At 36.4% G+C, this 25,283-nt stretch overlaps 1 protein-coding gene and 1 long non-coding RNA gene across 3 annotated transcripts in view; one reads left to right on the top strand and one right to left on the bottom strand.

The window, feature by feature from the left end:
- The window catches only part of LOC134675581 (potassium voltage-gated channel protein Shal), a 93,523-nt gene extending 82,072 nt beyond the window's left edge, over positions 1-11,451 (top strand). Inside the window, exons 4-6 of one of the 2 annotated variants that reach the window (XM_063533882.1) lie at positions 2,937-3,089; positions 7,038-7,151; positions 11,295-11,451. In XM_063533882.1, the coding sequence (XP_063389952.1) occupies positions 2,937-3,089; positions 7,038-7,151; positions 11,295-11,393 (366 nt within the window). In that variant the 3' untranslated portion in view covers positions 11,394-11,451. The remainder of the gene's footprint in view (positions 1-2,936; positions 3,090-7,037; positions 7,152-11,294) is intronic. The other variant, XM_063533883.1, reaches the window with a different exon arrangement.
- Positions 1-25,283, bottom strand: part of LOC134675587 (uncharacterized) — a 358,978-nt gene that overhangs the window by 250,827 nt on the left and 82,868 nt on the right. The gene's annotated exons all lie outside the window — the stretch shown is intronic.

The raw sequence follows: 25,283 nt of genomic DNA, 5'->3' as shown, positions 1-25,283 counted from the left end.
TAGTGAACTGGCGCTACTGCGCAGCGACGCCATTTTCCATAGCGCTGATGACATCGACGCTCAAAAGACGGTTAGTGTGGGGTGGCGTTATAAAGCCAAAAAGTGGCGGAACATCAGCTAGGCAAAGGTGATTTAGACTGCCTTTCCATCTGCGCCTCAGTGGAAATACAGCCTAAAGTAGCATCAACGTTTTGCAAGGGATGTGCGCCCTTCAATTGGAAGGTTCTAAATGTAGCGACTTGTCAATTAAAAGGTAATTATGAAAATTACACAGATAACATTATGCATATGTGCCTAATCCATCACACAGCTTTCAACATCATAATTTAACACAAATTTTAGACTACATATAATTTGTCACACGAGCCACAAAATACGCTCTATTTTGCTTTGTTAATATGAATATACAGGGTCATTTTTGGACCCTTAGCCATATTGTGCGAGGTGATTAGGTAGGCCATACTGTACAACTTTTTCTATGGGACCAACTCCGAAATCACAAAAGTTTTATTGGCCGTTTCATACATTTTGGTCGAGTGGATGTCGACGTTTTCTATGGGAAGACCAAATTTTTTTTTGGAATTTCGGGGTTGGTCCCATAGAAAAAGTTGTTCAGTATGACCTACCTAATCACCTCGCACAATATGGCTAACGGTCCAAAAATTACCCTGTATGATTACAAATAATTAGATCTAGTTAGACCAATACCAGTCTGCAACGATTTTGATAGCACACGCAGTGCCAATGTTACCTATTTTAAACGTCAAACTTCTTTGAAATCATGACGTATAAATAACACTTGCACTGCGTGTGCTATCAAAGTCGTTGCAGACTTGTCTTGGTCTGAATCTAATGTGTCGTCAAGGAAATTGAAATATACTTACACCGTATTCTGACATAACCTCAAATGGCTCACGGCTCTAGCTATAGTACAGTCAAGGAATTTAAATTCCGACCCATTTCGTACTTTGTCACAGTGACAATCAATATGAAAGCCGCTAGAGACCTCATACGGTTGTCACTGTGACAAAGTACGAAATGGGTCGGAATTTAAATTCCTTGACTGTACTTATTCAGTTCAATGGAGTTTAAATCATATTCGAATGTAAGAGAGTAGCATTTGTTTCGTTCAATTTCAAACAAATTTATAAATCTATATTCTTGAATTTTTTTACTAGTACTTTATAATATCGAAATAGCAAAATTTTGGATTTGTTGGCGGAAATGAAGTCGAAAGGTGCATATTTCAGGTTCCTTGTTCAACCTGTTTCAAAATTGTCAGTTTTATATTACACATGTATTCACACCATTTTCATTTTCCCAAAGGTTAGCTGGTAGAGAACGTCTTACGCAATAGGTCCGCCCCTTGCACTGTAAGTTTTATGTGCAATGCTCGTAAAATTGGTGTTGTATTCATACATATCTAAAACTTATGTTAACATAAGTTTGTATCATTATTGTAATCACTTGACACTTATTTTTAAACACACAAATATAAATAACCAAACATTAGCCGGGTCCACACAGAGCGAGCAATACGCGCGAGGCAATTTCCTCGAGCACAAAACGGCCAGTGTTGACGTGCCTCGCGCGTGCCGCCTCGGCCGTTTTGTGCGCGAGGAAATTGCCTCGCGCGTATGTCCGCTCTGTGTGGACCCGGATATTAGCGTAGTAAATATATGGAAAGGGATGACCAAAAAAAAAAACAAATATGATATGACATACACATATCGAATCTTTATGCTATAACGTCCAAGTACAATAATGTTTTGAAGGCCCGGCAGCTCTTTTCATGTATTTTCAAGCAATGTTCAGCTATACATCACAATAAAAAAATGCGTTACTCTAAATTATATTTTGGACGCGACGCGAAAAGGGGCCTAGAAGAGTTACCTATCATAAACACTACACTACATATCATTATCATGACACTACAAAAGTGCCTACACATTCATATCTTTCAATTTATAGTTTCCGTATCTTAATATTTTAATTGATGTCAACAAATCGGATTGGTAGTTTATAGTTGTTAGATCATACCAATATACATATACATATACATATATATATATATATATATATATATATATATATACGTATATACGTATATTGTACATATTTGTGTGTTATTAATGGTAATGACAACGAGATGTAGATCGCAATGCATGATTAATTAAGTAAATGTAAACTACTTTGTTGTTTGTGATATAACTAAAATACTTGCCCTGTTAAGTACTGAACTACTCAAATAGTATCCCCAATATTATAACAAAATAAATATAATTATAAATAAAGCATAGGTATTACGTATCTATCATATCTAATACGAGGATCATTATATAAAACCGTTTGCGAGGGCTTTAAAGCCACCTTTCACTAGCGTCTCTCGAGCGTAAGCGTCTAGTCAACTCTACGGCTGCTGTTCAACGCAACGTTGGCGCAACTGCGCAGCGACGCTATTTTCCATTGCGCTGACAAGACGCCGACGTTCAAAAGACGCTAGTGTGGGGTGGCCCTTCAATGTACAGCAACATGTCAAGTCTCATTATTCTCATTAAAAAATAAAGTCTAAAGGTAACATTCCATTTCGAACCGCAGCTGCATATTACTGTCAATTTTACTATGGAAATTGACAATGACAGCGACGCGTTCAGTACCGGTAGTGCAGCTGCGGTTAGAAATGGAATGTTACCATAAAGGTAACATTCCATTTCTGACCACAGCCGCACTACTGCTCCAACACGTCGATGTTATTGTCAATTTCCATAGTAAAATGAATGACAAGACAGTGAATGACAGTAACGTCACAACAATAGTGCAACTGTCGTTGGAAATGACTGTTTGTTTCTCAATATAAAAAAAAAGAAATGGATTGTCAACTTAATCCAGAATCGCACGTATTCCATATTCAAAATTTATAAAAATCTCTGTTCCAGGATCGCGAGTTCGTGGAGATGGAGAATCCATTCAACGGGGCGGTGAAGCGGCCCGGGTCGCCGTCGCCGCTCGCGTCGCCTGCGCACTCCGGCCGCGCGCCTGCGCTGTTAGCCTGCTGCGCGCGCTGCGGCTGCTGTCCGCAAAAATACCAGGTGATTCATGGAAAAAATCAATAATAAAATACTGCGGGAGAAATATCTTGCTAACTACATTTAATAAAAAAGAACAAGACAGTAAAAAGACTATTAAATAATATTGAAAAATAAAGTTAAAATTGAATTAGCACATAATGTAGCCGTTGTCCACGGAAAAATACAGTAACTGCTGTCTAAGATACCTAAAGATAAAGATAGTTTATTATTCAAGTAGGCATATTACAATGCATTTATGAAGTATGTATCACGATTTTTTTGCCATTCATGTATGTATTTTAGTACAAGTTTGTACACTGCATTGAATGTTCAATAAACTGATCAATACATTTTTAATAAACAATAGAAAGTGATTTAAGGAGATTAGATAAATAAATAAATTATGTGTCATATAAAACATGTGGTGAAATTATAAAGAATATTAAGAACTTATTTTAAAGCTGAAAGACTGTTCCCTCGAGACATTACAACAAAAGTAAAATAACGTTATACTAAAAAAAACATGCAACATTAAATACCTCCTAAATTGTTAGTTCTATTGTGAAAAGAAAAACATTTCGTACTATGTATTTTTGATTCTATTTCTGAGTAGAAATAACAAAAAAATAGATAAAAAATATCATAGAAAATTTGATATTAAAGAAGATTGTGGAAAATACAACCGTTTTTTAATAAGAAATTTGGAATGCTCCTAGACTTGCAATCCACATAGTGCTACCCCACATTAGCGTTTTTTGAGCGCCGGCGTCTAGTCAGTGCTATGGAAATTAGCGTCGTTGCGCAGTTGCGCCAACGTTGCGTCGAGCAGCAGCCAAAGAGTTGACTAGACGCCGACGCTCGGGAGACGCTAGTGTGAGGTGGCCCATACTCGTAGTTCCCTAGTAAAACACAAAAGTTGACTATTAACTACTAAGTACTAACTTGTTTACTAATTTATCATTTACTTCAGTTTTTATATTTATATTAGTCGGTAGTTTTTATAATGAATTCCTGAAACTAATTTAATTAGTCTAATATATAAATATTGCCTGCATTTTAATTATACTACTCGTCATTTAACAAATACAGTATACACAAACAAGTACTATTTATACATAAGTAGAGGTAGCTACATCAGTACAGATATGATGGTCGTTCTTATCTACGTGACAGCGTGATAAAACGGTGTCCGTCACTTTCAATCCCACGATGTTAAAAAGTGACAGTTATTTTATCACGTGGATAAAGATGGATAAAGCTATCCATAATACGCCGGCAGTAATATTTTCAGATTAAATTGACTTTAATGCGTTTTCTTAATTCGTTTATAAGTCACTTAGTTCATCTATAATTGACGCATTATTTTGATCAATAATTATTCCGTAAATTATAGATAATATAATATATTAAGGCACTTTATAAATTTTACTTTTCTGACATCCGATATCGGATTGAACCACTAAAAAACGCTCTTATTTTAATAATATTTTGACGGCAGAAGCGCCGCCGCTCGGTGCGCTGCATCAGTCCTATCGGACTCGCCTCTTGCCCTCGCCGTGAGGTACTATCCGTTGCCTTAATGAGCACTATGTGAACCCTTTTGTTTGCCGTACCTTTATGTTTCTATGGCCGACTTTGGTAGACTACTACATCTTTCTTGTTTATTTGATGAGATGCGTAGAAATATTGATTAAAATTTTAAACTAATATTGTGAGTGAGAACATAAATACTTACATTATAATATTTTATGCAACTGTTGGTTACAAAACAAGTTTTGTGATAACACACAATTTGTTAATAAAAATACAAAAAAATGCCAGCCCTTTTTTACTGTCTATTTTGTGTCATACTGCTGGTGCTGGGCAAAGACATGCTCCCGCCAGTCGCTACAAAAAGCGTTAGGGTAACATTCCATTTCCAACGACAGCTGCACTACTGTCAAATTTTACTATGGAAATTGACAATGACAGCGACGCGTTCAGTACCGGTAGTGCAGCTGCGGTTAGAAATGGAATGTTACCATTGAGGTCATCCCATCATCTGTTTTGTGGTCTACCTCTGCCCCGTCCCGCCTTATCTGCTTTGTCCATTCGGTAGCCAATTTCAGCCCACCGATCCAGGTCTTCATCTATAAATTCAAAATTAGATTGAATATTTTGGTACACAATGTGTATGTGTATAAATTAACAACATTTACCATAAATAAAATGCTCTGACATTTTCTTTTCTCGGCCATAGAAACATAAAATTGCTCGTTCACAAAACCCTTAAAACTTGGGATCTTGTTGCTTGTCCCGTCGTTGTGGCCATGCTAGGTGTATCTCGTGCTGCAATATTGTGTATAAATAACAATAATCATGCTAGATATAGAGAAACACCCACTAGCGCTTTTTGAGCGACAGCGTCCAGTCAGCGCTATGGAAATTAGCGTCGTTGTGCAGTTACGCGAACGTTGCGTCGAGCGACGAGTAGCAGCCAACGAGTTTGACTACACGCTGACGCTCGGGAGTCGCTAACAGTGTAGTGTTTCATAAAGAGGTGTTTTTAAAACACCTTACAATAGGTTTGCACTTGTAAGCACTGGATTAACTTGAGATAGTTTTAAAATATTTATAATTTTACAGAAAAGACATTTAAACTTTTGAATTAAGTACCTTAACAAACACAAAAAAACTTAAACAAAAGATGTTATTGTACTCATATCATGGCGATATGTGACTATTAATATCTTTAACTACTCAAAAATCTTGTTTGATATTCGTTTTATATTGTTATTTGATCGATACAATAGCATCTTTTATGATAAAACGAAATAAGACATCATGCAAAATAAAGCTACATTTTCAACACAAACTATTTTATAGTTATATAAGCATATCAAAGGATTTAAATGGTAAGTATTGGCTTGAAAATATTTAGCCAAATAAAACTATATTTACTTAATTTATGTATTTTCAAATTTTCAACATAAATGCATACATTTAAAGTTAAAAACGGCCTTAAGCATTTCGATTTTAATATCAACATTTAATTATAGCATTAATATTTAAGTATATTGTATCTACAATTACACACAACAATATTTGTACTTTGTATACGTATATGTTACGCTCAACTTATATACAAGGTTTTACATAATTATGCTCTTCGCCTTTGTGTCTTTATTGCCTTTGTTTGTTATTATTTTCGCTAGTTTGTGTCTGTCTATAAGTTTAAGACTTTTTATTATTATTAAACTTAAATTTATTCTCATTTTGTTTTGTATCCTTTCACTCACACAACATAAATACAAATAGTCATTAAACTGACTACAATTAAATTAAAATTTATCTTTTTGTAACTGTATACTTTAAACTATTTCAACATTCATTGTATGTTTTAATCTATGTTTAAACAATTTTGCAACTGAATTTAAATGTACTTTTATTATAAATATGAAAGTATTGTAAGATTCGTAAGTATCCAAAGATATGTATTATTCTCAATTTATACCAAGTATCAAAGGGCATTTTACCGTTTATTTATATAAATACCGGATACTAGTAAGAATCATAAAATTCCGGTGAGACTAAAACATATAAAAAAAATATTTAAAACGGGTTACTCATACAATAATAGTCGACATGTTTCGAAGCACGCTTTACGCACTCGCTGCAGGTGTCAAGGCCACCCCTCACAAGCGTCTTTTACCTAGCGTCAGTAGCGTCTACGTTGCGTCGAGCAGCGTCCATAGAGTTGACTAGACGCCGACGCGCAAAAAACTTTAGCTGGTCAATACGGTCTGACGGGATTTTGGTTAATGGTCCTCGAAATTATATCGAGCGATAATCGAAAAAAATACTTTAGTAGACCGTTATATGAAATACAAATTCATAACCTACAATGAGTGTTGTTATCGTTTTTAATTCCGACTCCAAGCATCACAGTACATTTTTTTCCAAAAACTCAAAGCTCCAATTGGCTGACAGGTACTGCTCTTAGATTCGAGCAGGAAAGGCAGGAGGGGCACCCGGAGGTACACTGCGACCTCCAGACCGAGCGATACCTCGGTGTCCGCCGCGGCCAGCGAAGACCCTTTACCAGTACGTGAGCGGTGTTACCACGCAGCGAAGTTAGGCTAGTAATTATGAGTAGGGGTGTGGTGAAGCTAGGCGTAATAGGTATTACGTAGGTCTGACGTAGTGACGTTGCCGATAGCTGACAAAACGAGATGATGACATGATTGTTCCCAGATGCTAATAGGTATGTCAGATCAAATAGAATCTGTTCAATTGATTTTTCATTTTAAAACAGACTGGTAATTTAGCTATTAAACTGTAACTTTAATATCTGAGATCTAGGCAAAAACAAAGATTAAAAGGGTCTTTGTTAGAGTTATTTTAATTTGAACTGATAAACAATAATACCGTAAACGTTATTACTATACAGTGTGGAAAGATAAGTCGGGCCCTGGAGGGAAACTACCTTAAATCCTTAACCTGGCTCATTTTACTTAAAGGAGACATTCCTTTATTTTTAAAAAGAAACAAAACTGTATTCAAAGATTTTCTAAAACTCGCTTGCCTCGCCCGGGACTCGAACCGACTAAAAATTCCAAAAAATAAAAACTCGATAGTTTATTGTACTATTCGATACAGTTAATGTTAATGATAACATTTCTCCAAGAAACATTAGGTCTTACACTCGTCTGTCGTACAAAATATCCATAAAATCTAATACATATTTAGTACTCAAGATTTTTTTAGACAAGCGAAATTGAAGAAAAAAAGATAAAATCTTTGAATGCAGTTTTGTTTCTTTTTAAAAATAAAGGAATGTTTCCTTTAAGTAAAATGAGCCAGCTTAAGGATTTAAGGTAGTTTCCCTCCAGGGCCCGACTTATCTTTCCACCCTGTATACAAATAAGACAGAAATTGAGGGTTAGATAGGTAGGTAAGTACAAAATGTTACACACTATCGATTATTATTTTGTTTTTATTTTGAATAGTACGATAATATTATAAGATCTGGTTAGTCAGAAAGTAAGTCGTTTTAAGATTTTTTAAATACAGGTTAGATTTTTCCGCATAAAGTATGATCGCTGTGTGGTAATAACCGGTAAATTGTATGAAAAACGGCTTTTAATGTCTGCAGGGTGTTGGCTGCTATATAAATTGTCGCTTCATATAATATTGTACACGGTGTCACTTTACGGACCACCTCATACTAGCGTCTTTTGAGCGTCGGCGTCTAGTCACTGCGCAAATAGCGTCACTGCGCAGTTGCGCCAGCGTTGCGTCACTGCGCAGTTGCGTCAACGTTGCGTCGAACAGCAGCCATTGAGTAGAAGCCGACGCTCGGGAGACGCTAGTGTAGGTTGGTCCTTAGTATGGATTTAACGAAGACCAATGATAGAGGACCGTAAGAACGATTTGTCCCATATTTAGCGAAAATGGCCTTCAGAGCCAATCGGTCAACTCTTAGGCCCACTTGCACCATCCCACTAACCCGGGGTTAAGCGGTTAAACCGTTAACCTAGTGTCAAATTGGCCTAGTGGCAACTCCAGGTTTAACCGGTTAACCCTGGGTTAGTGGAATGGTGTAAGTGGGCCTTAAGGTTTTTTATTATAGGCCTTTGTTTAATCCGTACTAAGAGTGATACCCAGTGTTTTTCAGTACGAGGTATTCTGTATTAAATGTTGTATTTGATGTGATTTTTATTTACGGGCTTCCTGCTGTGCTAAGATGTTGTAAAAAGCAAGTTTTTGTTTCAGTATCGTGAAGTGTAAAATGTATTTATTGTGTATTTCAGTATTATTATGATGTTATATTGTTGTTATAAGATCGTCTTATTCTTGCGCTGTTCTAACAAGTCACATTAACATTTGCGGTAGCTTAATTGACTGTTTTATTAACTTTATAAAAATTAAATAGTTTTTTTTTCTGGCTACGGTATATATGTATTTTTATATGACCACATAGAACGTCGCTAACTTTAATAATTTAATCATTTTGGTGACTTAGGCCGCGCGAGACGTGCAAATGTAATCTTTGTCTGTGTAAAATCTGTATATTTTTATTTCAAGCAAGAGGACATACCTACTACGAAGTTTTCTTTTATTTCGCTGGTACTCGTTAAATACTTATATTTTTTTGTCGAGAGAGTCGGATAATGTACAGTCAAAGAATTTAATTTACTACCCATTTTGTACTTTGTCACAGTGACAACCGTATGAGGTCTCTAGCGGCTTTCATATTGATTGTCACTGTGACAAAGTACGAAATGGGTCGGAAATTAAATTCTTTGACTGTACCACTGTTTGTACATGTACAACGTAGAAATTTGTGTAGAAAAAAGGCTACCGCAATTTTGGATGACATTTATTTTAATATTTTAAGTTTAATCAATTTTAAATAACAAGAATGAGACGAGGTTTCAAGTAGATCCAGGAGTGTTGTAAATGTATTTAAAATCGGATGTCCTTCAATGTTTGTAAATTATTTGCTAGTTACGTTGAAACTTCCAACTGTGACAACGGTTTCAACAGGAACGCCAACACACCGCACACATTATATATAAAGTGGCTTTAACATATAGCCATTTTATAAGCAGTGTTTTAATGTTAATCGTAGTAGAAACATCAGTAGAAAAATTAAAAGTAAATTCTTAAAAAAATGTTGGTTACCCCTGACCATGTATGCAGTATCATCATTAACATTATAGTATAGTAATGAAATAGAGTATATCATTGGTCAGTCAAAAGTAACACAGTATTGCATCTAAAGTAAGGACGCTAAGAGCGAAGAATTTCGTACATTGACCTGCCGTTTCCTATCTCTATCGCACACGCGTAATTATATTGCTGTCTCGCTGGCAGCATCGGTGAGACAACAATATAATTGATAGAGATATGAAATGGCGGGTCAAGTTACGGAATTCTTCGCGCGTTCAACGCAAAGGAACATGACAATTGTTGGTTGGTCAGAGGTCCACAACCTTGTGTTAATTTGTAAAATTGACAAATTAAAACCTTGACATCCAACGCACACATTTATTGACAGGAACATGTTTTGACACGTTACACGCTATTGGGTCTACATAAATAAAGTATTTCTCTCTAATTGGCATGAATACACCAAAATTATCACAACACACAACAATTTCACTGCTACTTGCCACTTTCGAGTTTTTTTTTTGTATTTTACACTTTTTTTTAAGCTTGAGCATTATGTCGTGTCGATTGAGTAATTGAGTATTTAAGGTAGATAAAAACGTAGTTAGGTCGAAAGTAATGTGTATTTAAATGTAAGCGCTTAAATAAAGATTTATATTCAGGTGTATTAAATAAAACTATGTTTTAAATCTACATCTAAGCCTCATTTTTACACTTGCAATAAAATGTACTAACAGACAAATATATTTTAAATTTTTTACTAATTATAATGATGTCCCTACTTTATTAATTTTTTTTATATATTTTCATTCTATGATGCAGTGAAATAAATAAGTCAAAAATGTTTTTTTTTGTACTTATTAGTTAAAATACATATATTGTTATTTATTAAAAAGTCTAAAATATTTTAGGATTCGACATATATACAGGTACGTCCAAATCTGGCAAATATGCCGCTAGCGCTTCATTTGCGATGTAAGATGGTGATGGTACTGGTGCTCGACGCGATCCCAGTACATGTCATCTTGAAACTTAAATCATTGTATATAGAGGTGAAGCAGGGTGTCATCTACTGGGCATTAGCATGTCGAGCACTAGTACCACCACCTTACGTGACTTACTTAACGAGCATTTTGTAAACAGGTTCTATCTCAGTATATTTGCCAAATATGGACAGTCGACGTCAAAAATATGTTTACACTTTTGCACCATAAGGGGTATCCAGACGGGACTGACGAAATCAGTCGATTTGTTCAGGAAAATAATTGGTCAATCTCATCTAGCGTCTGCACGTACACAAATTAAATCACCAATTTGCATTCTACTATGATAATTGGCATTTTTGTGTCCGCACCTGCTGATGTGATCGGGGAATCAAATTGGTATTTGCGTCCGCACGGCCCTGTTCGATCGGAGAATTTCATCAGATTGGCTAAAAATTGTCTCGTCTGGATACAACTTTATGCCTTTGTAATAAGGCGAAAAATGTAAACGTGTTGACGTCGACTGGACACACCTTAACACCTGTTGAGCCAAAACTATATTTTAAAACGATAATTTCTCTCATTCCAGCAAGCTTGCGGTAAGTACATTCCTGCGGGGAGCACCGTCCAGGGGAACCAGACGGGCGTAGCGATGGACGGCACATATTTAGTAGAGGCGTCGTTTTAGGGTCCGTCCACCAGCCAGATGGAGAGCTACGTATAGTCCGCACGGACCCCCGTACGGACCCCTTTACGGAACCCCGTACGGAACCCTTTACGGAACCCCGTATGGACACCCGTACGGACCCCCGTACGAACCGTCGTACGGCGTACGAACCCTCGTACGGAACCCCATATGGACCCCTGTACGGACCCCTGTACGGAACCCCGTACGGACCCCGTGATCAGTGAGGGTGGAAAGACTATTAACAACAATTATTAGATGTATGTGTAATTACGTCTTGATCTAACATGATACTGCCTATGAATTATCAAGTTTTTATCGATGTGTAGGTACTTGACCTTGGGTGGATTGCTTAAATATACGAATTTAATATTATTTACAAAAAAAAATAAGAATTTTAATTCTTTGTGTACATCAAGATGCGTCGGTCATTTTTAGTGTTCCTTACAAAACTTTGTTCACGGAACACTTATGGGATCACTTCGGTCTTGCAAATCAGTTATTTTCTGATACATAGTAAGTTAGGTATGTAGGTTTAGTTAATTTATTTTTTATCATGCACTGAAAATTTGTGGGATTCCACGTTAGTATCCCTATGTAAATACGCAAGATATTAAAAACAATATATCTTCTACATAATATTTGACAACTGAAAAGAAATTTACTGTAATTTAATGTTCCCTATACCTATGAAATTTCACTGCATTGTAATTTATAAAATACCTACTTCAGACACCATTGTACATTTATTTCATAAATTTTACGCGTTAAATTCGTATATTTAAGTACCTACATTTCAAAAAATATATTTCCGATTCAGAATGGTAAATGAATTTTCTGAAAGCAATGTTTCAGGGAATGGTACAAACTCCTTAAAATATTATCTTATCTTTTAACAGATATAATACCAAGTAATAATAGCAAGCAAGCAAGTAATTTTGTAGATATAATGCCAAGCAACGAAACAAAAATTTGTTTTTTTTTTGCTTCATGTAGGTACTTTCAGATTCACCATTTTGTCAATATTATAAAAGAGCAATAAGCAAGCATAATTTTATAAAAGAGAAGAATAAAATTGTTTACTATTTTATGATGAAAATGTATTTTTTTTTAAGTTATTCGCTAAGACCTTTTGACAAACAGTAAATTGTTATAAAACTAAACCTTAAAAACTATAAATCTAAATCTTAAGGTGGCCCCTGTAGCATAGTGCCGAAAATGTTGGCAGCATTTTCTCGCTGAATCGCAATGCTTATTCTTTGAACAAGGAAGCTGCCAGTTCTTTGGTCCCATGACATCAACCAGTCACTTGGCCAAATCTGCAAATTATTTGCTAAATGTTGTATGTTAAGAAGATAAAGTTATCCAGTTTAAGGAATTTGTACAATATGCCATGTATGTCAGATACTTCTGATTACTAAACACGTTGAAATGGATATTTGAAATGACTACCAACTTTAGAGGCTGGTTTAGATTTAGTCATCTGAGATAAGACAGTTCTACATAGGAAGATTATAGGTCAAGATATAGTCTCGGGTTTCTACAGGTTGTCCCAGAATTCGACGTCAAGCCGTAAACGGATGATAGACCAAGTCATAACAGTTATCATAAAAATACAAAAAAAAAATCCATCTCATGTTCTTTAAAAATTATGGTCACTTTAAAAATTCACAAAAAAATCCACACCCTGTAATTATTCAAGATTACACAATAATAAAAAAATTAGAATAAATTATGGAATTTGTAGTAACAAGAGTTAAAGAACCATTACAGGTTGTGGATTTTTTAGTGAATTTTTAAAGTGACCATAATTTTTAAAAAACATGCGTTGGATTTTTTTTTGTATTTTTATGATAACTGTTATGACTTGGTCTATCATCCGTTTACGGCTTGACGTCGAATTCTGGGACACCCTGTATACCAAAAATATTTATAGAAAGCAAATATCGTGCTAGAGTTGGACCAAGAAATCTGCAGCGATTTTATTAGCCCAACGCAGTGCAAGTGTTATTAAAAACGTCAAACTTCTATGAAATTATGACGTATAAATAAGACTTGCACTGCGTGGACTTACGTACTTCCCTCACAGTCAGAAGAGTTCCTTCTGCTCTACGACCGTCATTAAGGGGTATCTACAATACAAGCGCAAGAGTTAGAAGCGACGAAAGAGCTTATAGACAATCTTACCCTGATAGACTGTCTCTATATTGACCTAATCTAAAACCAGTCTCTAATAAACAATTTCCTATCAGTGTGTTACCGAGTAGTGATACATGACAGTATTATAAGGTTTTAATGTTGTAATGGTGACTGAAACAGTCTTGTTCTGACTCGATTACTACAATGTGTATTCTCAAATGTTGTAAGCGTCAATGGAATAAGTTTATGCAAATTACGAAATATGAAAAACGCTGTAAATGAAGGTCAAGATGTATCAGTATTAAAATAAATTGAACATCTACTAAAGAGCATTGATATAAGTACAGGTTAAAAGATACGTTGTTTACGACTTCTAATAACTATTTCTAATGGATCGTAACCATTTTATTTACATTTAATCTGATATTTATTGAATGCCGCTTACTACAACTGAGATACATTTGGATTTGGACAGGCATCGCTGATATGGTTTAGTAAGGAAAGATTTCAAATTTTGGTCTAGTCAATAGTTATTGAAATCATATCAATATTAGCTGGTTAGGTTACTGGTAAATTTTTAAGTACATTTTCAACTTTTATCGATTAAAGCATGATGCCAATTAATGCTAGATTAAGAGCTAGCTCCGAAAAATCAGCTGTTCATCGGTAGAAGTCAAAGTGATGGGCTAGTAAAACTTTTCTGGGGCTGGCTCTTAGTCTATGTTAAGCAATTGTATGTTTCGGGTGGCGTTTACGCCATTTTAGTTGGCAGATAAAAGTTTTATGTAACTGAAATACGTAAATTTCAAATACAACGTTAGCCTTTGCAAAGCGAAATATTTAAATATTTCAACAATGATCACAAGTTTCCGTTTTGGAACAGTTTTATTATGTTCCAAAAACTAGTATATAAGTTTATCGGATGGACTAGATAATAATTATAAATAATTAGTAATAGTGTTCAGTTGACGTGTTCCTAATCTATTTGAATATTCAATTATATTGTTCATATTTAAAAAAATCCAAATGCAAACTTGATTTCGATAAAATGCTTTGCAAAGGATTTATAATGACATTGGACGAATAAACTATTTAACTACTACGGTTAAACTCGTAAGTCTAAATTTCGTGCGGTTCAGGAGTCCTTCTTCAGGTTCATTATTGTTCACGGCAGCGGAGCGCCGCATAAGAGAGACCCAACACAAGCATCTCCCGAGCGTCGGCTTCTAGTCACCTGTGTGGCTGCTGCTCGATGTAACGTTGGCGCAACTGCGCAACGACACCATTTATCAGAGCGCAAACTAGAAGACGCTATGGTGGGCCTCTTTAATGTATACTAAGCCTCCTAAGGGCCACCCCATAGTAGTTAGTGTCTTTTCAGCGGCAAAATTGTGTCGAGCAGCAGCCATAGAGTTGACTAGACGTCGACGCTCGGGAGCCGCTAGTGTTAGGTCTCTCTTATGCGTCGCTCCGCAGCCGTGAACAATAATCAACCTGAAGAAGGACTCCCCAACAGCACGAAATTTAGACTTATAAAAGTAAAATTTAACTGTAGTATTTAAATATTGTAAAATAAGCGCGTTTCAACTTCCTGATTAAACTTTGTTTTGAATCCACTAGCGATCTAGTGCCTTCGAAGATTATTTCGGAATAATTAATGTCGCTCTGTGTTAGTGAGTATAGAGATTTAGATAACTGGCTCGAGGTACATTGCCATATTGTAGATAAATTCCGTGATATTAAGTAGAATCTGGGTGTATCACCCAGGTATAACCATTAGCTCTTGCTAGACAAAACACCATAACCTCTAGCCGCCCAGAGACCAAAAGAAGGTCTTCTGTTCCATTCTAATTTGAACTTTGTGTTGACAAAATAAAATTTCGTTCTGCTTGGCGAGGTTTGACGTATGGGTGGCTAGAGGATATGGATCCCTTGAGGGATCCCATGATATTTTAGGCTACTACCACCCGGGTGATCCACTCAGTGGATCCTACTGGATATCACATTTTGATGAAGGTGGTAATGCAATGAATACTGTACAATGAATAAGAAATTCGAATGGTAGCGGTCCCTTGTATGATAGTGATTCTAGTTATACGTTAAGGGCTGAAATGTCCACATTTTGTAACAAAAGTTAAAGCTACAAAATGTGACATTACGGACTCGTTATGGACTGGTCCCACCGCGAGCTAGTTAGCTATGAGCTATCGGCTATAAACACGAACAAAAGATAAGCACTCCCGTGTAAATAAAAGAGACACGGCGATATTTATAGCTCACCGCTGGGTGGGTAACTATAAATATCGCCGTGTGTCTTTTATTTACACGGGAGTGCTTATCTTTTGTTCGTGTTTATAGCCGATAGCTCATAGCTTTCTAGCTCGCGGTGGGACCAGTGCCTTATGGACTCTTATGAATGCAATAGTTCGAAAATGTTAAATAGATAGATGAATTTATGTGGTTATTCTAGAGATTTATTTAAATTATATGTTAAATTTAGTATTAAGACGAGATGTATAATGACGGTGTTGCATTGGATGCATTTTAAGGTTAGATGTAGGTTTTATTTTGTAGTTATTATTATACCGAATTCGATGTTGAAAATTTCTTCCATAAAATTGCCACAATTTCTACTAAAACTAATCTATTTAAAGTGGTGTAGGTAAGTGTTTAAAATCGATAAAGAAGTAAATAAATTCTCAACTATTTTCCAATGTTTTTTAACTTTCGGTGTTTAAAATATATTTACGTTTTTAATAAAAATGGCGGGCGCCTATTTATACATATACTCAAATTCGCTAACCAAACCTGATAGGTACCTATTTTTAAATATTCCAGTAAGTATAAATGCAATATCTGGATATACGTTACTGTAATATGCCCTAAAGCAAATTTAATCAAAAAAATTAGTGAATTGCAAAAAAAATTTACGTAATTAAGCGCAGTTAAGAACCTGTGATTACTGATTTATCTTAACTTAATTAATTAATTTGTGTTACGAAAATTAACTACATATGTGAATTGTATTGTATTGCATTGTATTTAATGTACTTAATTCGTACACATATAAGTCTATAACATATGCTAACAACACACTTTCATGCATCTGACTTAAATGGCTTAACTATGGTATCACAATGGAATCAATTAATTACAGGTGCTACTATGTAATACAATTTTTTTGCAATTCACTCATATACAAATATTAATATCCTAAATAGCGCTTTGCCGTTTTCTTGGTTTGTCAAAATGTGTCCCTGTGATTTATAAGGCTGTTTGGTTTTCTCTTTACAAGAAGTGCTTTAATAAGAGCCTTCTCACACTAGCGTCACCCGAGCGTCAGCGTCTAGTCAACTCTGACGCTACTTTGACGCAGCTGCGCAGCGTTGCCATTTTCCATAGCGCTGACTATACGCCGACGCTGAAAAGACGCTAGTGTGGGGTGGCTCATATATATAATTGTTTGTTTGTATGAGACAATACAAGAATAAAGGCCTAAGCGCTCAGATAATTGACATAGGTGCCAAAATGGCACCAAACTTATGGCTCCTCTACACGACGGGCCAACGCCGGCCACTCCGAGGGACGCATTTAGGCGTCAGAGGGAGCAAGTGATATTGCTATCTCATTCTCCGCATGGCTGCGTCCCTTGGAGTGGCCGGCGTTGGCCCATCGTGTAAAGGAGCCATTAGATTCGAACCAATTCTGCGGAATACATTTTATTCATCTCTAAAATATTTAGATGAGAGACACGTCGAATATTGCCTGAAATAAGATGAATAAAAATAATTTTCTATTAAAGTTATATGCATATAAATAATATATTTACATACAAAACAAATGTAAAATTATATTAAACTTTAAAAGAGCTCACAGCAATGTATAAAGTATAAATAATATAAAGTTATTTGAACTGCGTAATATTTTGTGTATTTTAACATTTTAAAAGTACATATTTTAACTCTTACAAAATATTATTAATATTCGTCTCAATTTAAAATTTTCGCAGAATTGGTTTTCGCATGCATGCAATGGATATATTTTCTTGAACTAGGAACACGATCAAAATGTTATTTACTATTACTGTGTTTTTAACGAATTCAGAGGGTCTACCGCGAACGACGTTAGAAGTGTTGCCTCTCTGTCGCACTTGTCAATTCGTAGAGAAGTGTGACAGGGAGGCACACGTCAAATGTGGTTCGCGGTAGGCAGTTTAAACTTTTAAACTGTAATTTCAAGATAATATTTCCGATATACATGCGACAATTATTGGGAAATTGAGTTCCACAAATCTTTATTCTTATATTTAACTCTTTGAGTTCACAATCCGAAAGCGCCAGAAATAATTAGGTACTAGGTATTATTATGTAACTGTTGCATTATAAAGACTTCCTGGAAAAGTCTCGTTTATAATATGTACAACAGTTACATAATACGATTTAGTTAGTTTATGTTGTATACTTTTTTTTATGAAATTAAATGACATAAAATATGAAATATTTCAAATGAAATTAAACATTTTATGTTCACGTAATATGGACATTTATGCATGACTATTACAATATTTGTACATATTATGAAACTGTTAACAGTTATACAATGAATTGTTTACTTAAAAACAAAACATTAGGGATACTTCGTCTTCATTTTGACTATTTTTTGTGGCTGCTTTCGATATTGTGTGTCAATGAAATATACTGATATCCTGTTACAATTTTATTTTACACATCTATCCCTAAACTTGTATAAATTAATTATAACATCTGCTCTACCAGAACTTTTAAATAGGTATAGATAATTCAACCGTAAATAATTTTATAGTGTTTCCAGGGGGTAATTCTTGTATCGCCGATTTTTTATATAAATTATTGTATTAATGAGTTTATTTTTTTGTCATGGAATAAATTATACCATTTGTAACTATCCATACCTGTTTTACGACTTACCAGTTCCGTATTATGTTATTGTGAAACTCGCTTATGGCTCGTTTCATAAACTCGCGCTGTATTTTAATGCCTTTCATTATGTATGCAGCAGGTACCTAATATTAAAAATATTTCAGACGATCGCTTTAAGAAACATTACAATTAGGTACCGATTAATTAAAACATAAATATGACCATAAAATGTAAAAAGCATTCATCATGATAGTAAATACTGGCGTATATTATTATTTGAAGATTATCGATAAAAATCTTCGTTACAAGAAGTACCCTCATTGTCGATATCGACAATTGTATAGTGTTGTGACCCAGGATGTCGGACCAATCTCGGGCCCTGCCCGTAACTTCATGGTACTAAATGGACCCAGTGCTACGACTCGTGAGTCCGAAAATGGACCTTATTGATGCTTTGACAGGGCTTATAGTTCAATGACGTGGTATAAGACTTACGACTTTCAAAGTTAAATCATCAAATGTCCATATTTTGTATGCGTTTGTGTAACAATATGTTGCAGTTAATGTTTTTAGTGAACATCAGTTAACTGTGGTTAATATTGGTTAACCCTGATTAAGATTGGTTAATACACTCACGACCAATAAAAGCAGGCCACTTTGTATAGGATCCCCAGAAAAAATCACTCGTGTAATAAAATGTGTTTGTAGCAGGTAAAATTATTTAACTTATGTCTATTCTACTAAAATCCACTACTTAGAGAAAGTATCACCTTTTTACTTGAAGCTACCTTATACATAAAATAACAATAAAATGTTACACGCGTATATAAAATATGGATTATGGCCCCGTTTTCAAAATAAGATTTTTGATATCAAATGCAATGGTAATATGGCAGAACAAATTTCGTGGTATTACACAGGAGAAAAGAATATACACAATGTTCCATATTTGTCAAAATGAAAACCAAACCATTCTAAGAATACATGAATTGTAAAAAAGCGTCCACAATTTTTTTCTTATAACTGTTATGGGTGGATTTTTTTGTTGGAATTTTTTCGTCAGATTTAGGCAAATTTTGGTGGATAGATAGAGTTCCCTATTTAATATAATATGGGCTCAATTATTTTACGAGTATGTCCTAAAAACTTTTCCTCTAAACTACGAAAACTAGGTAAAATTTTTGGGAAACGTTTGGATTTCGTATTTATTCCGGCCAGATCGCGCGAACCACGTTCGTTGTGTTGCCTTCCTGTCACACTTACGTACGAATTTATAAGTGTGACAGAGAGGCAACACGTCCAACGTGGTTCGTGGTAGGCCCTCAGAATAAGGAACTCTTCAAACTAACGAAATTTATCAAAATTTTATCCAAGGCTAACGAAAAATAAATCGACAACAATATAATCGGGTCTTATACGGAGTGACTCAAAAAACGGGGCCCAGATAGACATAATGAGTTGATCTTGTTCAGAATGTGGTTTAGTGTAAGATCCTCGGTTATAAACCTCTAGCTTAACGATTCTTTGTTATTTTGAGAAAAAATAAACTTGATTGTATATAACGAATAATGTTGTTGTTTTATTTGCCACTTAGATGGTTGGCAACTTGGCAGACCTCAACCTGTGCGTTTCTCCATAAACTTCTATATTTCCGAGTTCTTATAACCCGGCAACCTTCAAATCAAGAGTGAACAGGCACCTTCTGGGCAAACTCGCTCCATCGTAGGCCACGTCTACGCCTCGGCTAGTCTGTGGCCATGAGTAAGCCCATTCATAATAAAATAAAAAAAAAACTTCATGCCTCGGACAGCTAAACTGTATAAATAATTCTAATTTTATTTTGACATGTAAATTGGCTTTATGAATAAATGAGTATGAGTAGGTATAAGTATGAACTGTCGCCCGGGGTATTTGCGGACCGATATGACTTTCAACCGTCAAGGGCAATGTCTCTGGTGTTGCAGGTGTCCAATTGTCCATGTCCATTTGCCTGCTCGCTGACCTCCTTTATCATTAAAAAAACCCTTTTATAGTGAAGTAAAAACCCAGACTCCAATAACATCCAATTTGACACTTGACACGCACAATGTTTTTTAAACGTTAGTCAGACTAATAATGGTAAAAAAACCAGCAGGTAATCATCTACTGTATGCGTAGTGTTGATCCTGCTCGCGTCTCCTGTATCACCCTGTATTCAATGAATCGTTGGTCAAATAAAAACTACACTGCCATCTATCGGTGAACGTAGTAACTAGCGAAACATCAACGGACGTTGGTTGAGTAGGGCGGTACGCTTTACTACGAGTAAAGCTTCACGTAATCTACTGTAACTAATAACAGAGACGCCCTAACAGATGGCAGCACGCAACAAAATATAAGTTCATTTATAATTCGATGGATGGCGCTACAATGTTGTATTATTGTTTTTTTTTGGACTTCATTTAATTTTTAGAATAGAAAAACCTATTACGTGTCTGCAAATTTTTAAAATAGATGAAGAAGGGAGGGGATTTTTACACCAAACAGAATTCTTTTTTCACGTCGGCTAAAATGTACTCTGAAAGTTGAATCTAAATTTTCATATAATATTTGACTCGGTCCACCTTGTGTATGGTTCTTACGATTCTTTATTTTTTATACAAGTCGAAAGGTATTTTTGATGCTTATTTGATGGTAAAAGTGATAAGATACTAAAGTTACCAACTACATACAATATGCTGACTTTAGGTATTTTCATTCTTTAACGTAGGTAGAGTTAAACCAAAAAAAGTCTGCAGTGATTTTGACAGCACACGCAGTACAGGTGTTATTTTATACGTCAAATTTCTATGAATTTATGAGTTTTATGACGTATAAATAACACTACGTATGCCGTCAAAATCTCAGCAGACTTTTCTTGGTCTAACTCTCTATCTACATTAAAATCATATTATTACATACAAACGCTTTTTAGAAACTAGGTAGGTCCGACTAGGAAACTTAGGCCCACATGCACCATCCCAATAACCCAGGGTTAAGCGGTTAAACCGTTAACCCAGTGTCAAATTGTACTGGTAACCATGGTAACTCCAGGTTTAACCGGTTAACCCCAGATTAGTGGAATGGTGCACTTGGGCCTTAGTATCAAAATATACCAACATACATTTTATTCAGCGAATATTAAACTACTATAAATAAATAAATAAATAAAAAATAAATATTATAGGACATTCTTACACAGATTGACTAAGACCCACAGTAAGCTCAAGAAGGCTTGTGTTGTGGGTACTCAGACAACGATATATATATAATATACAAATACTTAAATACATAGAAAACACCCATGACTCAGGAACAAATATCTGTATCATCATACAAATAAATGCCCTTACTGGGATTCGAACCCAGGACCATCGGCTTCGCAGGCAGGGTCACTACCCACTAGGCCAGACCGGTCGTCAACATCATACATCATACATCATACTAACGGACGATAACTCAACAATATCTCCCGGATACAGCTCATAATAAAATTATAATTGATTCTTCTAGAACAAGACACTATATAATAATTACCTACCGTATTTTAACTAGGGAATGCAAATCGGTTATTTTTTGTATGGAAATAATCGGTTTTTAACCGAAACCGCGGTTATCTCCATACAAAAAATAACCGATTTGCATTCCTTAATTTTAACACAACACAACATAAAACACAATTACCAGAAACGATGCCATGAATAAAAATTATGGAAACTAGACTATAATTTTATGTGTTTTTTGCTGTCTTAGTTTAGAGAGTCAAAAGAATAAAGACTACATGGAAAATAAATATGTAACTAAAACTGGTATACTTTCAATTTTTTAAAATAAAAAAGAAAATACATTTATAATTTAACGCCACAACATACATAACACGTAAAAAAGAAAGACATGCAGACATAAAATACATTTGGACGTTAAAATAGGATCACCACTCAGCATTTTTTGTTTTTTTATGAGCCAGACACTGTCATGAGTAATGACATTACCTTTAAGTAATGTCATGATTAATTACAGTGTCGTGATTGGGATGAGGGAATGACGGTAAGTAATGAAGTAAGTTTGATCATTTGTTTCAGTATTGGAGTAATGTCAATGGAATGACATAATATTGATTCGCAAAATTGTCTAATTGTTTAATTTATCTAATTTTAAATTCGATATAGACTGTACCTGACATGTAACTTGGCGTTATTAATAAAGTATTTGTATTTGTATTTGTATTTGTTTGTCAGTGTAACGATTGGAATGATGGAATGAAAAATGACAGAAATAATTATGATGATGATGATGAAAAGAATATCGTTACCCATCATACCATCGCAGTATAATTTTATAAGCAGTATAAAATTAGCTACTGATATAGCCGAGGGATGTGACGAGCAAAATTTTTAACAGAGGTACCTTTTTTTGAACTGTTGATTGTTTTAATTGATAGGTAGATCAAGATACTGTATATAGCTTGTGGTGGAATGGAAAGAAATGGGCTACAATGCATATTAACAGGCTGATTTTCCACTTGGCCGGGCTCTGCGGTCAAAATAGGAAACACACTGGTCTTCATATCACGGCTTCGTTTATCGTTATGCTTTACACTGTGGCCATAAAATAAGTGCATTCCCGTTGCCAGGTTTTGGGATTATATTAGGTACCGTAAAATGGGGTGAGTAGGGTCAATGTGAAATTCAAACCTCGATAACATTTTATTTTTACATATGAAACGTTTGTATTTTAGTTTTTATTTTAATTTGGGTAGTTCCATTTCATAACTTTGACGATAAAGAGGAAAACCTACCTCACCCCGTAGTGCCTCATATTTGGGGTGAGAGGGGTTTTCATACAAAGGTGATTTTGGAAGATTGTTGGATCGATCTTTTTTTATTATGCGTATTACTATAGCTCCATTTTAAATTGGAATACATTATTTTTGTAGCAGTAGCCTTAAAATCCCTTCTCACCCCGCTCTTAAACCTTTTCTCCCCATTCATACCCACCTCTCCCCGTGAAACCTACTCACCCCGTTTTACGGTACCTACTGAGCAACTTTACTATGGGACCAACACCGAAATCGCGAATAAAAATTTGGCTGTTTAATACATTTTGGCTGGTCCATTTTCTAGGGTGTATTTGGAAAAAAAACGCTCCCATAGAAAATGGACCAGCCAAAAAAGGCAATTTTTTTTTCGCGATTTCGGGGTTGGTCCCATAGTAAAGTTGCTCAGTATAATCCCAAAACCTCCCTGGCAACGGGAATGCACTTATTTTTTGGCCACCCTGTATGTAGTAAATTAGCACCCGTGTGCCTGAAATAAATAGGTATATTTACAACAAAAGGTATCAACAAAGGTATGGGAGTAGGTATATACAGGCAGGACCCGGGTATGTCCTTAAACTACGCCCAAACCAGCGGTGGTAGGTCCCGCAAGGGGCCGCCTGGTTTGCTACCACCCTCCCGCCGGAGTCAGGCGCCAAGCAGCCTTGCTGCGTTTCGTCTATGAGCGGGAGTACCAGTGCCTTTGGGGGATGATTTGCTGTCAGTTGTGTTGCATAATGCCGGTTTTTGGATCCTTGAGTGACGTCGGGCCGAGCAGCTCTCGCTGGAGGGTAGCGGGATCCGAGGCACGGTCTTGCCGGTGGCCGACCGCAGGAAGTTGGGGGCCCAATTGTACGACAGCCACGTGCGAGAGGCTGCCCCGCCACCTAGCGAAAAATCCTGGAATAGCTCCACCGTGCCAGTTGGCGACTGGACGGGAGGACCCGGTGGGTTATTTCAGGGGGGCTCGGGCGTCCCCGCAGTCTCCAAGTGAGCTCCTCATTGTCCGGATTAGCTCAAGTGATCCAATTGGTAAACGCAACACCTCGACAGGCATTTTTTCACCCATCCCACACTCCACAAATATGAAAACAAAAAGAAAAAAGAATAGGGTTAAACACCGGCTGCACTTCCTCCCATTGAAAGTGCACCTCACCAACATCAGGGGGTTGCACTCAAATATCGATCCGGTCCACCACCATCTTGAAACCGATAAACCGCACCTATTCTTTTTGACGGAGACGCAAATCAAAACCCCAGCGGACGCGTCGTACCTCAACTACCCAGGCTACTCACTGTACAGGTGTACGTCCGCGATGACATTTGCTGCAAGCGTCTCCGTTGCTTTGAGGCTGCCGGGTTTTCCACTTTGTGGATTATGGTCGACTCGGGCTCAGAGAAAACTCTGTATGCCTGTGTCTACCGATCGCACAGCGGAAACCAGGAGACAACTAGGCTCTTTGACCACCTTACTGAGATGGCAGATAAAGCCCAACAGCGGTACCCCGCGGCTCAACTCGTATTCCTTGGGGACTTTAACGCCCACCACGAGGAGTGGCTGTTCCCGTACAAGAATACTTGCCACGCTGGGAGGGAAGCGCGCAAATTTGCTGTATCCCTAAACCTTACCCAGCTGGTAAATGTTGCGACGCGGATACCGGATGTTACTGACCATACACCCAATTGCCTTGACCTTCTGCTGACAACTGATCCAGACAGGCACTCGGTTTCGGTCTCAGCTCCGCTAGGATCGTCCGATCACTGTCTGGTGAAATCCGTGTCGATCCACTCTCCTCCTGATCTCTGCCCTAGGGGCACGAGGAGAGTATGGCGATACGAGTCAGCGGACTGGGATGAGATGCGGCATTTCTTTGCGTCTTTCCCCTGGCAGCAGGTCTGTTTTTCTTCGGGTGACCCCTCGTGTTCTGCTGAGGCTGTTGCGGATGTGATTCGGCAGGGAATGGAATATTTCATTCCGTTCTCCGACCTATCGCTCGATCACAAGACCCGAGCATGGTACAA

Source organism: Cydia fagiglandana, chromosome 22, assembly GCF_963556715.1.
Source record: "Cydia fagiglandana chromosome 22, ilCydFagi1.1, whole genome shotgun sequence".
Lineage (NCBI taxonomy): Eukaryota > Metazoa > Arthropoda > Insecta > Lepidoptera > Tortricidae > Cydia > Cydia fagiglandana.
The sequence above is the reverse complement of the archived record's forward strand: the minus strand, read 5'-3'. Positions and strand labels throughout refer to the sequence as shown.